General features: G+C 50.4%; 1 protein-coding gene across 2 annotated transcripts in view; it reads left to right on the top strand.

The window, feature by feature from the left end:
• Nucleotides 1–15,702, top strand: part of cd82b (CD82 molecule b) — an 865,856-nt gene extending 850,154 nt beyond the window's left edge. For both annotated transcript variants that reach the window (XM_041196576.1, XM_041196577.1), the window contains one exon: nucleotides 15,343–15,702. In XM_041196576.1, coding sequence (XP_041052510.1) covers nucleotides 15,343–15,420 — 78 coding nt within the window. In that variant the 3' untranslated portion in view covers nucleotides 15,421–15,702. The remainder of the gene's footprint in view (nucleotides 1–15,342) is intronic.
• Nucleotides 15,703–17,825: the final 2,123 nt, after the last annotated feature.

Here is a 17,825-nt window from a genome sequence, read left to right as displayed (position 1 = left end):
GGTGCCCACTAACACAGTACCCATTGCAGCTTGGCACCTCTGCTCCAGGATATCCAGCGACACTGTACACACTGCAGCCTGGCACCTGTACACCAGGATACCCAGCAGCACTGTACCCATTGCAGCCCAGCACATATATTCCAGGGTGCCTGCTGACACTGTACCCATTACACCCTGGCATCTGTACTACAGGGTGCCCAGTAACACTACACATTGCAACCTGGCACATAAACTCCAGGATACCCACTGACACTGTACCCATTGAAGCCTGGCACTTGTACTACAGGGTGCCCATTACCACTGTACCCATTGCAACCTGGCACATGAACTCCAGGGTACCCACTGACACTGTACCCATTGCAGCCTGGCACCTGTACTCCAAGGTACCCACCGACATTGTACACATCACAACCTGGGAACTGTATTCCAGGGTACCCACTGACACTGTACCCATTGCAGCCTGGCACCTGTACTCCAAGGTACCCACAGACACTGTACACATCACAGCATGGGCACTGTATTCCAGGGTACCCACCGATACTGTACCCATTGCAGGCTGGCACCTGCACACAAGGATACCCACTGACACTGTACCCTTTGCAGCCTGGCACCTGTAAACAAGGATACCCACTGACAGTGTACCCATTGCAGCCTGGCACCTGTACACAAGGATACTCACCGACACCGTAACCATTGCAGCCTTGCAACTCTACACAAGGATACCCAATGACACAAAACCCATTGCAGCCTGGATCTGTACACAAGAATACCCACTAACATTCTACCCATTGCAGCCTGGCACCTGTCCTCCATGATGTCCACAGACACTGTACCCATTGCAGCCTGGCACATGTACACAAGGATAACCACCAAAACTATATCCAATGCAGCCTGGCACCTATACGCCAGGCTACCCACTAACAATGTACCCATCACAGTCTGGCACCTATACTCCAGGGTACCCACTGCCACTGTACCCATCACAGCCGGTCACCTGTACTCCAAGATACCCACAAAAACTGTACCCTATATAGCCTGGCACCTGTACTCCTGAATACCCATTGACACTGTACACATCATCTCCTGGCACCTGTACTCCAGGGTACCCATTGATGCTGCAGACGTTGCAGCCAGTCACCTGTACTCCAGGATACCCACCGACATTGTAGCCATTACAGCCTGGCACCTGTACTCCTGGATACCCATTGACACTGTACCCATTACAGCCTGTCACCTGTACTCCTGAATACCCATTGACACTGTACCCATTACAATCTGGCACCTGTACACCAGGGTACTCACTGACACTGTACCCCTCACAGCCTGCCATTTTTACTCCAGAATGCCTAGCAACATAGTACACATTGTAGCCTGACAGCAGTAATCACTGGTACCCACTTAAACTGTACCTATTGCAGCCTGGCACCTGTACACAAAGATACCCACTGACAGTGTACCCATTGCAGCCTGGCAACTGAACACAAGGAAACCCACTGACACTGTACCCATTACAGCCTGGCACCTGTACTCCTGGATACACATTGACACTATACCCATCACAGCCTGGCACATGTACTCCAGGGTAGCCACTGACACTATACTCTTCACAGCCTGGCATCTTTATGCCAGGAAGCCTATTGACACAGTACATATTGCAGCCTGACACCTGTAATCACTGGTGCCTACTGACCCTGTACCTATTGCAGCCTGGCACCTGTACTCCAGGGTACCCACTGATGCTGCACACGTTGCAGCCTGTCACCTGTACACCCGGATACCGACACTGTAGCCATTACAGCCTGGCACCAATACACAAGGATACCCAATGACACTGTACCCATTACAGCCTGGCACCTGTACTCCTGGATACCCATTGACACTGTACCCATTACAGCCTGTCACCTGTACTCCTGAATACCCATTGACACTGTACCCCTCACAGCCTGCCATTTTTACTCCAGAATGCCTAGTGACATAGTACACATTGTAGCCTGACAGCAGTAATCACTGGTACCCACTTAAACTGTACCTATTGCAGCCTGGCACCTGTACACAAGGATACCCACTGACGGTGTACCCATTGCAGCCTGGCAACTGAAAACAAGGAAACTCACTGACACTTTACCCATCACAGCCTGGCACCTGTACTCCATGGTACTCACTGACACTGTACCCATCGCAACCAGGTACCTGTACTCCAGGGTACCCACTGACACTGTACACATCACAGCCTGCCACATTTACTCGAGGCTAGCCACCAGTACTGTACCCGTGCAGCCTGGCACCTGTACTACAGGATACCAAGTGACACTGTACACGTTGCACACTGGCACCTGTACACAAGGGTACCCAGCAACACTGTACCCATTGCAGCCTGGCATCTGTGTACAAGGATACAAACCGACTCTCTACCCATTGCAGCCTGGCACCTGTACGCAAGAATACCCACCGACACTACCCATTGACGACAGGCAACTGTACACAAGAATACCTACTGACACTGTACCCATTGCAGCCTGGCACCTGTACTCCTAGGTACCCACTGACACTGTACCCATTGCAGCCTGGCACCTGTACTCCTAAGTACCCACTGACACTGTACCCATTGCACCCTGGCACCTGTACACAAGGATGCCCACTGACACTGTACATAGTGCAGCCTGGCACTTGAAAACGATGATACCCACTGACTGTACCCATTGAAGCCTGGCACCTGTACACAAGGATACCCACTGACACCGTAACCATTGCAGCCTGGCAACTCTACACAAGGATACCCAATGACACAAAACCCATTGCAGCCTGGCACCTGTACACAAGAATACCCACTGACACTCTACCCATTGCAGCCTGGAACCTGTACTCCAGGATGTCCACAGACACTGTACCCACTGCAGCATGGTACATGCACATAAGGATAACCACCGACACTGTATCCAATGCAGCCTGGCACCTATACTCCAGGCTACCCACTAACAATGTACCCATCACAGCCAGGCACTTGTACTCCAGGATACCCAGCAACACTGTACAGATTGCACTCTGGCACCTGTACACCAGGGTACCCAGCAATACTGTACCCATTGCAGCCTGGCACCTGTATACAAGGATACCCACCGACACTGTACCCATTGCAGCCTGGCACGTGTACGCAAGAATACGCACCGACACTACCTATTAAAGCCTGGCAACTGTACACAAGAATACCTACCGACACTCCACCCATTGCAGCCTGGCACTTGTACTCCTGGGTACTCACTGACACTGTACCCATTGCAGCCTGGCACCTGTACGCAAGAATACCCACCGACTCTACCTATTGAAGCCTGGCAACTGACACAATAATACCTACCGACACTCCACCCATTGCAGCCTGGCACCTGTACTCCCAGGTTACCACTGACACTGTATCTATTGCAGCCTGGCACCTGTAAACGATGATACCCACTGACTGTACTCATTGAAGCCTGGCACCGGTACACAAGAAACCCACCGACACCGTAACCATTGTAGATGGCAACTCTACACAAGGATATCCTACGACACAAAACCCATTGCAGCCTGGCACCTGTACTCCAGGATGTCCGCAGACACTGTACCCTTTGCAGTGTCGCACATGTACGCAAGGATAAGCACCGACACTGTATCCAATGCAGCCTGGCACCTATACTCCAGGCTATCCACTAACAATGTACTCATCACAGCCTGGCACCTGTGCTCCAGGGTACCCACTGACAATGTACCCATGACATTTGCCACGCTGCAATGGGTACAGTGTCTGTGGATATCCTGGAGTACAGGTGCCAGGCTGCAATGGGTAGAGTGTAGGTGGGTATTCTTATGTACAGATGCCACCTGTACTCCATGATACTCACTGACACTGTACCCATTACAGCCTGGCACCTGTACACAAAGATACTCACTGACACTGTACCCATAACAGCCTGGCACCTGTACTCCTGGATACGGATTGACACTACACATTACAGCCTGGCACCTGTACTGGATGCCCGTTGACACTGTACCCATCACAGCCAGGTACCTGTACTCCAGGATACCCACTGATGCTGCACCCGTTGCAGCCTGTCACCTACCCTCCAGGATACCCACCAACACTGTACCCATTATACTCTGCCACCTGTACACAAGTATACCCACTGACACTGTACCCATAACAGCCTGGCACCTGTACACAAGGATACACACTGACACTTTACTCATTACAGCCTAGCACCTGTACTCCTGGATACCCATTGACACTGTGCCCATTACAACCTGGCACCTGTACACCAGGGTACCAACTGACACTGTACACTTCAAAGCCTGGCATTCTTACTCCAGAATGCATACTGACATAGTATACATTGCAACCTGACACCAGTAGTCACTTGTACCCACTGACACTATACCCATTGCAGCCCGGCACCTGTATTCCAAGATACCCAGTGACACAGTACACATTGCAGCCTGGCAACTGTACACCAGTATACCCAGCAACACTGTACCCATTGCAGCTGGCACATGTACACAAGGATATCCACTGACACTGTACCCATTGCAGCCTGGTACCTGTACTCCTGGGTACCCATTGACAATGAACCCATTACAGCCTGTCACCTGTACTCCTGAATACCCATTGACACTGTACCCATTACAACCTGACACTGTACCCTTCACAGCCTGCCATTTTTACTCCAGAATGCCTAGTGACATGGTACATGTTGTTGCCTGACAGCAGTAATCACTGGTACTCACTTAAACTGTACCTATTGCAGCCTGGCACCTTTACACAAGGATACCCACTGACAGTGTAGCCATTGCAGCCTGGCAACTGAACACAAGGAAACCCACTGACACTGTACCCATTACAGCCGGATACACATTGACATAATACCCATCACAACCTGGCACCTGTACTCCAGGGTACCCACTGACACTGTACCCTTTGCAGCCTGGCACCTGTATGCAAGAATATCCACCGACACTACCTATTGAAGCCTGGCAACTGTACACAAGAATACCTACCGACACTCCACCCATTGCAGCCTGGCACCTGTACTCCCAGGTACGCATTGACACTGTATCCATTGCAGCCTGGCATCTGTACACAAGGATGCCCACTGACACTGTACACAGTGCAGCCTGGCACCTGAAAATGATGATACCCACTGACTATACCCATTGAAGCCTGGCACCTGTACACAAGGATACCCACCGACACCGTAACCATTGCAGCCTGGCAACTCTACACAAGGATACCCAACGACACAAAACCCATTGCAGCCTGACACCTGTACCCAAGGAATACCCACCGACACTCTACCCATTGCAGCCTGGAACCTGTACTCCAGGATGTCCACAGACACTGTACCCATTGCAGCCTGGCACATGTACACAAGAAACCCACCGACACCGTAACCATTGCAGCCTGGCAACTCTACACAAGGATATCCAACGACACAAAACCCATTGCAGCCTGGCACCTGTACACCAGGATACCCAGCGACACTGTACACATTGCACCCTGGCACCTGTACACCAGGGTACCCAGCAATACTCTACCCATTGCAGCCTGGCACCTGTATACAAGGATACCCACCGACACTGTACCCATTGCAGCCTGGCACCTGTACACAAGAAAACCCACCGACACTACCTATTGAAGCCTGGCAACTGTACACAAGAATACCTACTGACACTCCACCCATTGCAGCCTGGCACCTGTACTCCCAGGTACTCACTGACACTGTATCCATTGCAGCCTGGCACCTGTACAAAAGGATGCCCACTGACACTGTACCCATCAATGCCTGGCACATTTACGCGAGGCTAGCCACCAGCACTGTTCCCATTGCAACCCGGCACCTGTACTGCAGGATACACAGCGACACTGTACACGTTGCACACTGGCACCTGTACACCATGGTACCCAGCAACACTGTACCCATTGCAGCCTGGCAACTGTACTCCTGAATACCCACCGACACTACCCATTGAAGACTGGCAACTGTACACAAGAGTACCTACTGACACTGTACCTGTTGCAGCCTGGCACTAGTTCTCCAGGATACCCACTGACACCCGACCCATTGCAGCCTGGCACCTGTACACAGTGATACCCTGTGACAGTGTACCCATTGAAGCCTGGCACCTGTCCACAAGAATACCCACCGACACTCTACCCATTGCAGCCTGGCAACTGTACTCCAGGGTACCCACCAACATTCTACCCATTGCAGCCTGGCACCTGTACACAAGGATACCCACTGACACTGTACCAATTGCAGCCTGGCACCTGTACACAGTGATACCCACTGACACTGTACCCATTGAAGCCTGACACCTGTCTACAAGAATACCCACCGACACTCTACCCATTGCAGCCTGGCAACTGTACTGCAGGATGTCCACAGACACTGTACCCATTACAGCCTTGCATATGTACACAAGGTTAACCGCCGAAACTGTATCTAATGCAGCCTGGCACCTATACTCCAGTCTACCCACTAACAATGTACCCATCACACCTGGCACCTGGGCTCCAGGGCACCCACTGACAATGTACCCATGGCAGCCTGGCACCTGTACTCCATGGTACTCACTGACACTGTACCCATCGCAGACAGGCACCTGTACTCCAGGGTACCCACTAATGCTGTACCCGTTGCAGCCTGTCACCTGTAAATAAGGATGCCCATTGACACTGTACCCATCGCAGCCAGGCACCTGTACTCCAGGGTGCCCACTGGCACTGTACCCATCACTGCCTGGCACATTTACATGAGGCTAGCCACCCGAACTGTACCCATTGCAGCCTGGCACCTGTACTCCAGGATACCCAGCGACACTGTACATGTTGCACCCTGGCACCTGTACGCCAGGGTACCCAGAAATACTGTACCCATTGCAGCCTGGCACCTGTACGCAAGAATACCCACCGACACTACCTATTGAAGCCTGGCAACTGTACACAAGAATACCTACCGACACTCCACCCATTGCAGCCTGCCACCTGTACTCCAAGGTACCCATTGACACTGTACCCACTGCAGCCTGGCACCTGTACACAAGGATGCCCACTGACACTGTACCCAGTGCAGCCTGGCACCTGAAAATGATGATACCCACTGACTGTACCCATTGAAGCCTGGCACCGGAACACAAGAATACCCACTGACACCGTAACAATTGCAGCCTGGCAACTCTACACAAGGATACCCAACGACACAAAACCCATTGAAGCCTGACACCTGTACACAAGAATACCCACCGACACTCTACCCATTGCAGCCTGGCACCTATACTCCAGGATGTCCACAGACACTGTACCCATTGCAGCATGGCACATGTACACAAGGATAACCACCGACACTGTATCCAATGCAGCCTGGCACCTATACTCCAGGCTACCCACTAACAATATACACATCACAGCCTGGCACCTGTGCTCCAGAGTACCCACTGACAATGTACCCATGACAGCCTGTCACCTGTACTCCATGCTACTCACTGACACTGTACCCATCACAGCCTGGCACCTGTACTCCCGGGTACCCACTGATGCTGCACCCGTTGCAGCCTGTCACATGCACTCCAGGATACCCACCAACACTGTACCCATTGCAGCCTGGCACCCCTATGCAATAATACCCACCGACACTACCTACTGAAGCCTGGCACCTGTACTCCAGGGTACCCACTGATGCTTTACTCATTGCAGCCTGTCACCTGTTCTCCAGGATACCCACTGACACCCGACCCATTGCAGCCTGGCACCTGTACACAGTGATACCCTGTGACAGTGTACCCATTGAAGCCTGGCACCTGTCCACAAGAATACCCACCGACACTCTACCCATTGCAGCCTGGCAACTGTACTCCAGGGTACCCACCAACATTCTACCCATTGCAGCCTGGCACCTGTACACAAGGATACCCACTGACACTGTACCAATTGCAGCCTGGCACCTGTACACAGTGATACCCACTGACACTGTACCCATTGAAGCCTGACACCTGTCTACAAGAATACCCACCGACACTCTACCCATTGCAGCCTGGCAACTGTACTGCAGGATGTCCACAGACACTGTACCCATTACAGCCTTGCATATGTACACAAGGTTAACCGCCGAAACTGTATCTAATGCAGCCTGGCACCTATACTCCAGTCTACCCACTAACAATGTACCCATCACACCTGGCACCTGGGCTCCAGGGCACCCACTGACAATGTACCCATGGCAGCCTGGCACCTGTACTCCATGGTACTCACTGACACTGTACCCATCGCAGACAGGCACCTGTACTCCAGGGTACCCACTAATGCTGTACCCGTTGCAGCCTGTCACCTGTAAATAAGGATGCCCATTGACACTGTACCCATCGCAGCCAGGCACCTGTACTCCAGGGTGCCCACTGGCACTGTACCCATCACTGCCTGGCACATTTACATGAGGCTAGCCACCCGAACTGTACCCATTGCAGCCTGGCACCTGTACTCCAGGATACCCAGCGACACTGTACATGTTGCACCCTGGCACCTGTACGCCAGGGTACCCAGAAATACTGTACCCATTGCAGCCTGGCACCTGTACGCAAGAATACCCACCGACACTACCTATTGAAGCCTGGCAACTGTACACAAGAATACCTACCGACACTCCACCCATTGCAGCCTGCCACCTGTACTCCAAGGTACCCATTGACACTGTACCCACTGCAGCCTGGCACCTGTACACAAGGATGCCCACTGACACTGTACCCAGTGCAGCCTGGCACCTGAAAATGATGATACCCACTGACTGTACCCATTGAAGCCTGGCACCGGAACACAAGAATACCCACTGACACCGTAACAATTGCAGCCTGGCAACTCTACACAAGGATACCCAACGACACAAAACCCATTGAAGCCTGACACCTGTACACAAGAATACCCACCGACACTCTACCCATTGCAGCCTGGCACCTATACTCCAGGATGTCCACAGACACTGTACCCATTGCAGCATGGCACATGTACACAAGGATAACCACCGACACTGTATCCAATGCAGCCTGGCACCTATACTCCAGGCTACCCACTAACAATATACACATCACAGCCTGGCACCTGTGCTCCAGAGTACCCACTGACAATGTACCCATGACAGCCTGTCACCTGTACTCCATGCTACTCACTGACACTGTACCCATCACAGCCTGGCACCTGTACTCCCGGGTACCCACTGATGCTGCACCCGTTGCAGCCTGTCACATGCACTCCAGGATACCCACCAACACTGTACCCATTGCAGCCTGGCACCCCTATGCAATAATACCCACCGACACTACCTACTGAAGCCTGGCACCTGTACTCCAGGGTACCCACTGATGCTTTACTCATTGCAGCCTGTCACCTGTACTCCAGGATACCCACTGACGCTGTACCCATTACAGCCTGGCAACTATACACAAGTATACCCACTGACACTGTACCCATAACAGCCTGGCACGGTACTCCTGGATATCCGTTGACTCTGTAACATTACAGCCTGGCACCTGTATTCCTGGATGCCCATTGACCCTGTACCCATCACAACCAGGCACCTGTACTCCAGGGTGCCCACTGACACTGTACCCATCACTGCCTGGCACATTTATGCGAGTCTAGCCACCCGCACTGTACCCATTACAGCCTGGCACCTGTACTCCAGGATACCCAGCAACACTGTACAGATTGCACCCTGGCACCTGTCCACCAGGGTACCCAGCAATACTCTACCCATTGCAGCCTGGCATCTGTATACAAGGATATCCACCGACACTATACCCATTGCAGCCTGGCACCTGTACACAAGAATACCCACCGACACTACCTATTGAAGCCTGGCAACTGTACACAAGAATACCTACTGACACTCCACCCATTGCAGCCTAGCACCTGTACTCCTGGGTACTCACTGACACTGTAACAATTGCAGCCTGGCACCTATACATCAGCATGCCCACTGACATTGTAACCATTGCAGCCTGGCAACTGTTCTCCAGGATACCCACTGACTCTGTACCCATTGCAGCCTGGCAACTGTACTCCAGGGTACCCACCAACACTGTACCTATTGCAGCCTGGCACCTGTACACAAGGATACACACTGACACTGTACCCATTGCAGCCTGGCACCTGTACACAATGATACCCACTGCCAGTGTACCCATTGAAGCCTGGCACCTGTACACAAGTATACCTACCGACACCGTAACCATTGCAGCCTGGCAACTGTACACAAGGATACCCAAAAACACAAATCCCATTGCAGTCTGGCACCTGTACAGAAGAATACCCACTGACACTCTACCAATTGCAGCCTGGCACCTGTATTCCAGGCTACCCACTAACAATGTACCCATCACACCCTGGCACCTGTGCTCCAGGGTACCCACTGACACTGTACCCATTGCAGCCTGGCATCTGTACTCCATGGTACTCACTGACACTGTACCCATCGCAGCCTGGCACCTGTGCTCCAGGTTACCCAGCAACACTGTACCCATTGCAGCCTGGCACATATACTCCAGGTTACCACTGTCACTGTACCCATTACAGCCTGGCACCTGTACTCCTGGATACACATTGACACTATACCCATCACAGCCTGGCACCTGTACTCCAGGGTACCCACTTACACTATACCCTTCATAGCCTGGCATCTTTACGCCAGGGAGCCTACTGACACAGTACAGGTTGCAGCCTGACACTTGTAATCACTGGTGCCTACTGACCCTGTACCCATTACAACCTGGCACCTGTACTCCAGGGTACCCACTGACACTGTACCCTTCATAGCCTGGCATTTTTACACCAGAATACCTACTGACATAGTACACATTGCAACCTGACACCAGTAATCACTGGTACCCACTGACACTGTACCCATTGCAGCCTGGCACCTGTACACCAGGATATCCAGCAACACTATACCCATTGCAGCTGGCACATGTACACAAGGATACCCACCGACACTGTACCCATTGCAGCCTGGCACCTGTATGCAAGAATACCCACCGACACAACCCATTGAAACCTGGCAGCGGTAGACAAGAATACTCACTGACACAGTACCCATTGCAGCCTGGCACCGTACTCCAGGGTACTCACTGACACTGTAACCATTGCAGCCTGGCACCTATACTCCAGCATGCCCACTGACACTGTACCCATTGCAGCCTGGCACATATATTCCAGGGTGCCCACTGATACTGTGCCCATTGCAGCCTGGCACATGAACTCCAGGGTTCCACTGACACTGTACCCATTGCAGCCTGGCATCTGTGCTCCAGGATACCCAGCAACACTGTACTCACTGCAGCCTGGCACCTGTACACCAGGATACCCAGCAACACTGTACCCATTGCAGCCCGGCACATATACTCCAGGGTGCCCACTGACACTGTACCGTTTGCACCCTGGCACCTGTACTACCAGGTGCCCACTAGCACTGTACCCATTGCAACCTGGCACATGTACTCCAGGGTACCCACTGACACTGTACCCATTGCAGCCTGGCACCTGTACAGAAGAATACCCACCGACACTCTACCCATTGCAACCTGGCACCTGTACTCCAGGATGTCCACAGACAATCTACCCATTGCAGCCAGGCACATGTACACAAGGATACCCACCGACACAGTACCCATTGTAGCCTGGCACCTGTAGGTAAGAATACCCAATGACACTACCCATTGCAGTCTGGCACCTGTACTCCAGGGTACCCACTGACACTGTACTCATCACTGCCTGGCACATTTATGCGAGACTAGCCTCCGGCACTGTACCCCTTGCAGCCTGGCCTCTGTACTCCAAGATACCCAGCAACATTGTACCCATTGCAGCCTGGCACCTGTACTCCAGGATACCCACTGACTCTGTACCAATTGCAGGCTGTCACCTGTACTCCAGGGTGCCCACGAACACTGTACCTATTGCAACCTGGCACATGAATTCCATGGAACTCACTGACACTGTACCCATCGCAGCCAGGTACCTGGACTCCAGGGTACCCACTGACACTGTACCCGTTGCAGCCTGTCACCTGTACTCCAGGATACCCACCAACACTGTACCCATTACAGCCTGACACCTGTACACAAGGATACCCACTGACACTGTACCCATTACAGCCTGGCACCTGTATTCCTGAATACCCATTGACACTGTACCCATTACATCCTGGCATCTGTACTCCTGGATACCCACTGAGACTGTACCCAACACAGCCTAGCACCTGTACTCCAGTATACCCACCAACACTGTACCCATTACAGCCTGGCACCTGTACACAAGGATACCCACTGACACTGTACCCATTACAGCCTGGCACCTATACTCCTGGATACCCATTGACACTGTACCCATTACAGCCTGGCACCTGTACTCCAGGGTACCCACTGACACTGTACTCTTCACAGCCTGGCATTTTTACCCCAGAATATCTACTGACATAGTACACATTGCAGCCTGACACCATTAATCACTAGTACCCACTGACACTGTGTCTATTGCAGCCTGGCACCTGTACACAAGGATACCCACTGACACTATACCCATTGCAGCCTGGCAACTGTACACAAGGAAACCCATTGACACAGTACCAATTACAGCCTGGCACCTGTACTCCTGGATACCCATTGACACTGTACCCATTACAGCCTGGCACCTGTACTCCAGGGTACTCACTGACACTATACCCTTCACAGCCTGGCATCTTTACGCCAGGAAACCTAATCACACAGTACACATTGCAGCCTGACACCTGTAATCACTGGTGCCTACTGACACTGTACCTATTGCAGCCTGGCACCTGTACTCCAGGGTACCCACTGACACTGTACTCATCACTGCCTGGCACATTTATGCGAGGCTAGCCACCGGCACTGTACCCATTGCAGCCTGGCCCCTGTACTCCTGGTTCCCAGCAACACTGTAACCATTGCAGACTGGCACCTGTACACAAGGATACCCACCAACACTGTACCCATTGCAGCCTGGCACCTGTATGCAAGAATACCCACCAACACTGTACCCATTGAAGCCTGGCACCTGTACTCCAGGGTACTCAATGACACGGTAACCATCGCAGCCTGGCACCTATAGTCCAGCATGCCCACTGACACTGTACCCATTGCAGCCTGGCACCTGTACTCCAGGATAACCAGCAACACTGTGCACATTGCAGCCTGGCACCTGTACACAAGGATACCCACCGACACTGTACCCATTGCAGCCTGGCACCTGTATGCATGAATACCCACCGACATTCCACCCATTGCATCCTGGCACCTGTACTCCAGGGTACTCACTGACACTGTAACCATTGCAGCCTGGCAACTATACTCCAGCATGCCCACTGACTCTGTACACATTGCAACCTGGCAAATATACTCCAGGATACCCACCGACACTGTACCCATTGCAGCCAGGCACCTGTACGCAAGAATACCCACTGACACTACCCATTGAAGCCTGGCAACTGTACACAAGAATACCCACCGATACTACCCATTGAAGCCTGGCACCTGTACTCCAGGGTACTCACTGACACTGTAACCATTGCAGCCTGGACCTATACTCCAGTATGCCCACTGACATTGTACCCATTGCAGCCTGGCACATATACTCCAGTATGCCCACTGACACTGTACCCATTGCAGCTTGGCACCTGTACTCCAGGATACGCACTGACACTGTACCCATTGCAGCCTGGCACCTGGACACAAGGATACCCACCGACATTGTACCCATTGCAGCCTGGCACCTGTACGCTAGAATACCCACCGACACTACCCATTGAAGTCTGGCAACTGTACACAAGAATACCCAATGACACCCCACCCATTGCAGCCTGGCACCTGTACTCCAGGGTACTCACCGACACTGTAACCATCACAGCCTGGCACAGTACTCCAGGGTACCCACTGATGCTGTACCCATTGCAGCCTGGCACCTGTACACAAGGATACCCACTGAGACTGGGCATATTGCAGCCTGGCACCTGTACTCAAGGATACCCACTGACACTGTAACCATTGCAGTCTGGACTTGTGCTCCAGGATACCAGTTGACACTGTACCCATTTCAGCCTGGCACCTGTACTGCAGACTACTCACTGACACTGTACCCATTGCAGCCTGGCACATATACTCCAGGGTGCCCACTGACACTTTACCCATTGCAGCCAGGCACCTGTACTCCAGGGTACCCACTGACACTGTACCCATTTCAGCCTTGCACCTATACTTCAGGGTACCCACCGACACTGTGACCATCGCAACCTGGCACCTGTATTCAGGGTACCCACTGACACTGTTCCCATTGCATCCTGGCACCTGCACTCCAGGATACCCACTGACATCGTACCCATTGCAGCCTGGCACCTCTATACAAGGATACTCATTGACACTGTCCCATTGCCGTCCGGCATCTGTACTCCAGGATACCCACTGACACTGGTTCCATCAAAGACTGGCACCTGTAGTCCAGGGTACCCACTGTCACTGTTCCCATTGCAGCTTGGCACCTGTACTCCAGGGTACCCACCGACACTGTATGCATCGCAGCCAGGCACCTGTGAATTATTTACACCACATCTGCCACTACAAGCAATGTTACAGCAGTGGGAAGCACTAGATTACACCAGCCACTGCTGAACCATCTCTACTGTACACCTATATCTTTTAGACTCCATGACCCCTGTTATTGCTTAACTTGCTACAATGGTAATGTCATCAATATCTTCTGCTCTTGTTGCAAAGGCGGACCATCTTGATCTGTCAACATATATCAGTGTCAAAGTTGTCCCACATCCAATTCAATCCTTTCTAGGTTAGCCAATAGAAACCTCTCAAATCTCTTTGTGATTTAATTGATAAACCTTGTCTTCTGCATTTCCAAAAATGTACCTGTAAATCGGATAGACAATAGTTAGTCTAATCCTTACTGCAGCCTGATATTGAGGGCTGAATTAATGGAGATGCTGCCTTTGATTGAGTTATTACACTGAACCCTCATTTGCTTGTTATATTGATCATTCATGATCACATAGCACTACTTAAAGAGCAGGGAGTTCTCCCAGTGACCTGGTCAAAGCTGACCCCTCAGCTAACGATCAAAATTCTCACACTCGTCTCATTGCTTTTGTGGGACTTTGCTAGTGCTTAATTGCTGTTAGATTGCCTTGACATTTAAATTGGAGTTAAAAAGTATTTTATTAGCTGAGAGTCCTTATGATGTATGATAATGTGCCTCATAAATATGAGACTCCATTGTAGTAAAGAATATTCTACTTTTTATATTTACAGTTGCTGGGAATGATCCTTTCAATGTATTTGTGCAAGAACGTGGAACAAGAAGACTATAGTAAAGTTCCTAAGTACTGAGGTTTTTGGGTTGCCTGCTCCCTGCACACCAATGGCTCATCCTTATGTGCGTAGGATACATCAGTGACCAATCACAATCCAATGGATTTATTTGTTCAACCTTTGTGTTCGCTTCACTGCTTGTCAACTTTACCTTATATACTTCAGCACTTTGGTACTATTATTGAAACTGTTGATCGGTATACATCTTATAAATTGACATTTTTTACCTTACAGAACTTTTAGCATGGTATCTTTTTAGGGAGGATTGTCATAAAGATCTGCGCATGCATATGACCATTATCCCAAGTTTTTGTTGAGTTTCTCTATGAAAGGTTGGGGCTAGGATCATGGAACTTGCCTTTGGAATGTGTGACACTCGCAATGTGACTGCTCCACCCTCCAGTCAGAAAGGGAAGTAAAGCACTGTGTTTAACTGATCTTTCTGCTCTCCTCTGCAGCCTATCCAAAGGCTTAGTGAATCACTCTTCTGTAGAACACCTATTTTCTTCCTTTTTTAAAGTATTTTGAATCATTATCTTAAAAATATACCATAAAATGTAGGAATTTTCCCATCTCCCAGCCTCAATAAATATTTTTCAAAAAAATACCATGTTCCGTTAATGCCTTGGTCTTGAACAGGGTCTCTTTTTAGTAAATAGTGTATGAAGTAGAATTCAATTTTGGTGTTTTATTTTATATTTACAAAAGTTTTTTATAAAATAGTTGTGAAATTAGGCAAGAAGAGCTAACTAAAAATTGTCAAGAGAAGATATTAACATAGAAACTAGGAGCAGGAGTAGGCTATTCGGCCCTTCGAGCCTGCTCCGCCATTCATTATGATCATGGCTGATCATCCAACTCAATAGTCTGCTTCCGCTTTCTCCCCATACCCTTTGATCCCTTTCGCCCCAAGAGCTATATCTAACTCCTTCCTGAAAACATACAATGTTTTGGCCTCAACTACTTTCTGAAGTAGTGAATTCCACAGGCTCACCACTGTCTGGGTGAAGAAATTTCTCCTCATCTCAGTCATAAATGGTCTACCCTGTATCCTCAAACTGTGACCCCTGGTTCTGGATTCCCCCACCATCGGGAACATCCTTCCTGCATCTACCTTGTCTCGTCCTGTTAGAATTTTATTGGTTTCTATGAGATTCCCCCCTCATTCTTCTTAACTCCAATGAATATAATCCTAACCAACTCAATCTATCCCCATATGTTAGTCCTGCCATCCCAGGAATCAGTCGGCTAAACCTTAGCTGCACTCCCTCTATAGCAAGTACATCCTTCCTCAGATATGGAGACCAAAACTGCACACAATATTCCGGGTGTGGCCTCACCAAGGCCCTGTATAATTGCAGCAAGGCATCCCTGCTCCTGTACTTGAATCCTCTCGCTATGACGGCCAACATATCATTTCCCTTCTTTACCACCTGCTGTACCTGCAGGCTTACCTTCAACGACTGGTGTACGAGGACACCCAGGCCTCGTTGCAATTCCCTTCTCTCAATTTATAGCGATTCAGATAATAATCTGCCTTCCTGTTTTTGCTACTAAAGTGGATAACCACACATTTATCCACGTTGTACTGCATCTGCCATGCATTTGCCCATTCACTCAGCTTGTCCAAATCACCCTGAAGCATTTCTGCATCCTCCTCACAGCTCATCCTCCTACCCAGCTTTGTGTCATCTGCAAATTTGGAGATATTACATTTAGCTCCCTCATCTAAATCATTAATATATATTGTGAATAGCTGGTTTCCCAGGACCAATCCCTGCATTACCCCACTAGTCACTGCCTGCCATTCGGAAAAAGACCCATTTATTCCTACTCTTTGTTTCCTGTCTGCCAACCAGTTTTCTATCCAACTCAATACACTACCCCCAATCCCATGTGCTTTAATTTTACACGCTAATCTCTTATGTGGGACTTTGTCGAAAGCCTTCTGAAAGCCCAAATAAACCACATCCACTGGCTCCCCCTCTTCATCGCTACTAAATACATTCTCAAAAAATTCCAGTAGATTTGTCAAGCATGATTCCCCATTCATAAATCCATGCTGACTCTGTCCAATTCTGCCATTGTTTTCCAAGTGCTCAGCTATTAAATCTTTCATCATGGACTCTAGAAATTTCCCCACTACCGACGTCAAACTGACTGGTCTATAATTCCCTGTTTTCTCTCTACCTCCCTTTTTAAGCAGTGGGGTTACATTAGCTATCCTCCAATCTGTAGGAACTGTTCCAGAGTTTATAGGATCGCGGAAGATGACCACCAATACATTCATTATTTCTAGGGCCACTTCCTTTAGTTCTCTGGGATGTAGATTATCAAGCCCTGGGAATTTATCGGCCTTCAATCCTATCAATTTCTCCAACACCATTTCCCTCCTTATACTAATTTCTTTCAGTTCTTCCCTC

The sequence above is a fragment of the Carcharodon carcharias genome, chromosome 10 (assembly GCF_017639515.1).
Source record: "Carcharodon carcharias isolate sCarCar2 chromosome 10, sCarCar2.pri, whole genome shotgun sequence".
Lineage (NCBI taxonomy): Eukaryota > Metazoa > Chordata > Chondrichthyes > Lamniformes > Lamnidae > Carcharodon > Carcharodon carcharias.
This window is presented reverse-complemented; position numbering and strand designations above follow the sequence as displayed.